This window comes from Solanum pennellii, chromosome 6 (assembly GCF_001406875.1).
Source record: "Solanum pennellii chromosome 6, SPENNV200".
Classification (NCBI taxonomy): Eukaryota; Viridiplantae; Streptophyta; class Magnoliopsida; order Solanales; family Solanaceae; genus Solanum; species Solanum pennellii.
The window spans coordinates 54,065,501-54,071,500 of NC_028642.1; the positions used below are offsets into that span (position 1 = coordinate 54,065,501).

General features: G+C 30.9%; 1 protein-coding gene across 3 annotated transcripts; it reads left to right on the forward strand.

Annotated features, from left to right (window-relative positions):
• Positions 1 to 3,012: 3,012 nt before the first annotated feature.
• Positions 3,013 to 5,511, forward strand: LOC107021631. Of its 3 annotated transcripts, none has more exons than XM_015222327.2 (3): positions 3,013 to 3,125; positions 4,304 to 4,963; positions 5,195 to 5,511. In XM_015222327.2, the coding sequence occupies exons 2-3, from the start codon at positions 4,331 to 4,333 to the stop codon at positions 5,279 to 5,281; spliced, it is 720 nt and encodes a 239-aa protein (XP_015077813.1). In that variant the 5' UTR covers positions 3,013 to 3,125; positions 4,304 to 4,330; the 3' UTR covers positions 5,282 to 5,511. The 3 variants fall into 3 exon arrangements, with proteins under 3 accessions (XP_015077813.1, XP_015077812.1, XP_015077814.1); XM_015222326.2 differs by having other exon boundaries at positions 4,309 to 4,963; XM_015222328.2 differs by having other exon boundaries at positions 3,015 to 3,125; positions 4,324 to 4,963.
• Positions 5,512 to 6,000: the final 489 nt, after the last annotated feature.

Below are 6,000 nucleotides of genomic sequence, written 5' to 3' on the forward strand. Positions count from 1 at the left end.
ACTTATCAAGATTATTATCACTAATCATAATCAAATGGAGAATTCAAGGAGTTGGCAATAAATATATTTATACAAAAGGTCAAATTTCGCCCCTAATTTTTTGATATTATAGAGGTATTTTAGATTCATTTCCGTTTTTTTAATAGATGTGTCAATTCAAAAGTTAACAAATAACTAAGAACATAGGAAGTAAGTTTATTAAAATATAAAAAATACAATGTGTAATTTACTGTCTCCGTTCACTTTTACTTGTCACGATCAATAACGGAATCAAAATTTTTAAAAAGGGATTCCACGTATAAAATAGTAAATAAAAAATAGAGCAAAACAAATCAATAAAGAAATATCATGCCCTTCAAATTTTTGTCACTCGATTACCTCATCTTTTAAAAAGAAAATCTATATCGATTTCAAGTTAAATAACAATTGAAAGATTTTTAAAGAGTTACTTTGAATTAGTATATAAACAGAGTGTTGCGTAAAGATAAAATGAGCAATAGAGATAAAAAGAATAAAATACAAAAATAAATTGAACACAAGACATCAAACTGAATTCTTAAACCCTCTTTAACCATTAAGCTAGCCTCTTCACATGTGCTGAGGTGTTCATTTTAATATATACTTCGTATACACTTATGAAAATAAAATTTGACGAAGAGAGTTATATTATATGTACAGTGTAATTATTCGACGAAGAGAGTTCGGATGAATTTTTAAGCTATAAATAAGTTCACTCCTAGTTACTGTTTGACTTGGTACATTTATAAAAAAAATAATTAATAGTATAAGTATTTTATCAACTATCTCCTATTAATTGATGTCTTAAAATAAATAAAATGAAAATCTATTTCAAGAAAGAAAGAAAAAAAGACAAGCAAAAGTTCCATTTAGTAATTTAGCATGTTCAACATGGCATTCTTATGTATTCATATTGCTCATCCATATTTTTAACTTTATCAAAATTCTGAATATTTGATGCTATGAGTCATGGTCTTGAAGATCAAGATTTTCATCCAAATTCTCTACGCTTTGGTAGACAAGCACCCATTCATTCGTTTCTCCTTAAGAAGCTTATCGACAAACCCCACTGTTTGTGCACCGAGCCTTCTGTTATGGAATGGAACGACATTTGAAATTTTGATATTTTATTAGCTTTTAAAATTATTATATCATAATCATATCAATTTATTTCACTATGGTTCGGTATTTTAAAGTTCAATTTTGATATTTTGCAATTTGATAAATCGATAATCATAGTTTTTTCTCTTTTAATTAATATATACTCGTATAATAGAGTATTATGACGTCGACAAATTTAAAAAGATATTAATTATATCATACTAACAATGTAACACATTACACATGTGAAAATATATATTCAAAAAAAAGTAACAATAGCTCATTTTACTAATCAATTATATTGAAAATATATTTCAATCAAAATAGAATAATCAAAAAGTTTCAACTTCTAATGATTTAGTTTATACTAAAAACTAGATTGCATATCTGTTAGAATAATATTTTAATAATATTTATATATTGTTTTTTGTAAATAAATACTTTGATATGTTATTTTCTATTTTTAAATATCAAATACAATACTAAATATTAAAAAGTTCAAAATATAGGACAACGGATTAAAATCACATACTTTTAAGATAAATTTATCGTTTGTCCCTTAAAAATTTATAATTATCCCTCAAATTGATACAATAATATAAGCGCTGATACATTAATTTGATGTGCTAGATACATTAATCGTTAAGTAAAATACATTACATTTTATACATGATACACTAATATGATTCGCGAGATACATTAATATGATACGCTGCTACATTAATCTGATGCATGAAAATGAGGAATTTTGAGATTATAGTAATAAGATAACTTAGAAGTAAAATTTCCGTTAGTTATCCTAAAATATATACTCCCTCCTTTTAAAAAAGAATGACCATATTTCCTTTTTAGTCTGTTCAAAAAAAATGAGCAACACTTTAACTTTAATTTTTCATGTGACATGTTTAAGACCACACGATTAAAGGACACTTTGGAGCATTTGATATAACTTTAATTTAGAACAACAAAATAAAAAAGTTCATTTTCTTTTCTTAAACTTCATTCCAAGTCAAAGTAAGTCATATTTTTTAAAAGAGAATATTACGCGAATAAACAAACTTATACTATTTAATTACTCATCATAGCTATAGTTTGATAGAATTACCACTCGCGACTAACATTATACATTAATTACGTCGGCTGACTTCGAGTTTGTATAATTAGTCATGTTTGTATATGTATACTTCGCCAGGATATACAAATAAATATGTATAATATACAATTTTTTAGCCTATATACATATACAATTCACCTCTCTCCCACTCTATGCCCCTCTCGCTCGCCTCTCTACTCCCTCTCTCGATATCGCTCGCCTCTCTCCTCCCTCTTATAATCTCGCTTGCCATTTATATAAATGTATATGTATAATATACAATTATATACAATTATATACATATATAATTCACCTCTCTCCCACTCGCTTGCCTCTCTCCTCCCTCTCTCGATCTCGCTCGCTTCTCTCCTCTCTCTCCTCTCTCTCCCAGTCTCGCTTGCCTCTCTCCTCTCTCTCCCAATCTCTCTTGTCATATATACAATTACATATGTATAATATACAATTATCTAACCAATATACATATATAATTCACCTTTCTCTCACTCTTTTCCCCCTCTCTCTCACCTCTCTCCTCTCCCTCCCAGTCTCGCTCGCCTCTCTCCTTCATATAACATGTAGCTACAAATTGTAATTATTAAAATATAGCTATGGAGAGTAATTAATTATTTTTAAGTGGTTATATGTGAAAGTTTTTTTTAAAAAAACGAAGGGGATACCATATATCATATCAAATGTCATAATTTGGTGTATATCATACCATATTCATTTCTAGTGGACTGGCCTATAGGCCCAAGTCCTAACTCATTATTTTTAATTTTTTACTTTTTCATTGCGGAATTACATATAATCCTTTGTGCAATTCGGGAATCTTCTGGAACTTCGGAACGAATCGTCATTTTCTCTCTCAAGATCGTAGGGTTTCTCTCTCCAATATTTCACCTTTGCTTTGCAGGTAAGTTTTCTGGTGTAGAATTCTTATAAACTGCTTCTATAATTTTATAGATATTTAGCCATTTAGTTAATTTCTGAATATAATTTAAACCAGTATTGGGTAGGTGGGGAATAAACAATGAACTTGAAAAGTTGCTTATGAAATTTATTTTTAAGTATTTTGAAAAAAACTTTGGTAAAATTTAACAATTGTACAGAAGCATACTCTCTTGTGATAGAATCTGACTTGTAATCTTATTTTAGATAGAACATACTCCTATAATGGTTAAGGAGGTAGATTGTAAAGAATATATCTGTATAGAATTAAGATTTAAGAATGTAATTTTGGTTTCATACTTTAATCATAAGACTTAGATAAGATGGTTTAGCAAGAGTGGGTAATGGGAACTTTATTGCAGTACACAACTGGGCATTTCATTGCAAACTCTTTGTTTTCTACATTGTATGAGATTAACGAAGAGAACTTTGATTAGTGTATATGCATGTATCAAAATTGAATTAATCGGAAAAGATATCGAACATTGGATGAAAAGCCATTGCTTTAGAGGCTTGACCCTTTGGCCAGCCCTGTCTCTTGGGATAACATAGGACCTATCAATTTTGGGGAAGATTAACATAAAATATATGTGGTCAAAATAGTGGAAAAATAACGGGTCAAGTAGTGAGAAATTTTTATGCCGTGTAATCACGAATATAATACTCAAAGTGAACACCTTATGTAATATCGCTCACACTTTATTTTTCTTTACAAACTATTTTTCTTGTATAGTATATATAAAAGCCGCACTTTGCTCTCAAATATTTTTTCTTTCTATCTTGATTTGTTCTTACAAATGAGCAAGACTGCTCTAAATATAGAATAAACTAGTACCTACAATGTACGACATGAAAGAACCATTATTTCAAATTTTAGTAGGTTTCTTGGTAAGATTTGGTTTGAAAAAAATGATGATGTTATGGTTATAGAGATTTGTACCAAGTTGCAGCAAAGTTGACTTTAACAATGGGAAATGGGGCTGGAACCCCACACAATCATAGTTGTGCAATTGAAATCATACACATTCTGCTTTTCTCTGCATATAATATGATCGGAAAGGGACTCGATGAAAGTCAAGTTTACATAGCGTAAATTGTCCTGTTTTAGCTCTCTTTGTTCACTGTGTTTGTGCACTGATAAAGTGTAGATCCTCAACATTCAGAGCCAAAATGGCGACTACTTGTGATACTAAATTGAGCATGAAGCTTTTGATTGACACCAAGGCTGGCAAAGTCCTATTTGCTGAGGCTGATAAGGACTGTGTTGATTTCCTCTTTCACATTCTCTCATTGCCTGCTGGAACCGTTATCAGTCTTCTTAAGGAGAAAGGAATGAGTGGTTCCTTGCCTAACCTCTACGAAAGTGTAGAAAATCTGAAGGACACCTATATTCAATCGAACCAATGCAAGGATATCCTTTTAAAACCCAAGTCTTCAGTTGGGATCTCTCCAGTTCCTTTTCTATTGCTTGATGGCCATGTTACGACACGTGAGAAGACTTTTTACGGCTGTTCCTACTCTAGTTCCCACTTAACTGTTTCTGATGACCCTACTGCTCTCTGTACAATCTGTAATCATACTATGTCAGATAAGTTAGTTTATGCTGCTCCGCGAGTAGCAGGTGGAGCTGTGGAAGCAAAAGGAAAAGGGGGTTTTGTGAAGGATGTGGTGACATACATGGTGGCAGATGACTTGGTAGTCAAGCCCATGTCCACCATCTCTTGCATTGCTCTTCTCAACAAGTTTAATGTCAGGGATGTTGGTGTACTAGAGGAGGAAGTTGTAAGTTTCGGAGTGGAAGAGGTAAGTTAAGTAAACACTTATCCTCACAATTTAAAGATTTTTTATACTGTCACCGTATTTTAATATGTTTCTAGTCTCTTGAGGTCTGCGTACATGTACACCACCCTTCCCAAACCCCTCAGTGTTGGGATTACATTGGGTGTGTGTGAAATAAACTCAGTAAATTTTGCTGTGTGCCATTTGGCTATCGTTTTCTATTCGGTTAAGTAGTGAACTCCTCTTATTATGCAGGCACTGGAGTTGCTGAAGGCATCTTTGGAGTCGAAAACAGTTCTGACGAGTGTTTTCATGAGCCGCCGCGAGAAAGCAGAGAAATAGTTGTAAGACAATCAATATAAGTAGTTGTTTTCATTTGTTTCATTGGTTCTGATATGTTGGTTATATCTATTGCTAAAATGTATTTGTGTGAACAGTTTTAAGCAATGTTTTTGTTATATTAAGATGTAGTGAGATGATCCTTTTATGATTGTAATGTAAAAATGAGAACAATGCTAATTTTTGTAATGTGGAAATTTTAATGTTGTATGATAGTGTAAAGTTCCTAGCAATTCAACTTTTGGGCTCGAGTGAAGTTTTTCTATTGGTTGATAACTTATAAATAATAGTTTTAACACAATTGTAAAGGAATCTGATACCAAACAATATATTAATGATGCACTCATGCTCTTGTGCTTCAAGCTTTTCATATTTTACTAAGTTTTTACTTACTTAATCAGAGTAATAAAACAAAAATCCCTCATGCACTTGCTCATGAATTAAAAGACTAATAATTTTCATATAAGAAATATTTATCATATTTTCTTTTTTTGGTCAGGCCAATTTCTTTGATTTCCTAATAATATGATGTATTGCAGTGTCAAATAAATGTTATGTATATACGATGAAAATAATTAATTCGGTGTACATCTAATGCAAGGCTCTCTTTCTATATATTAATCGTGAATATATTATGAAAGTGATATGTTGGGTAGTCATTCCAACGACATTTGATTTTCTAAATACTATAATATATATATATATATATATATATATATATA

Bases quoted from the DNA above. Each gene is read 5' to 3' on its own strand.
- LOC107021631 (XM_015222327.2), top strand. From the start codon at position 4,331: ATGGCGACTACTTGTGATACTAAATTGAGCATGAAGCTTTTGATTGAC. The intron at 4,964-5,194 runs GTAAGTTAAGTA...CTTATTATGCAG, and splicing joins TAAGTTTCGGAGTGGAAGAG to GCACTGGAGTTGCTGAAGGC.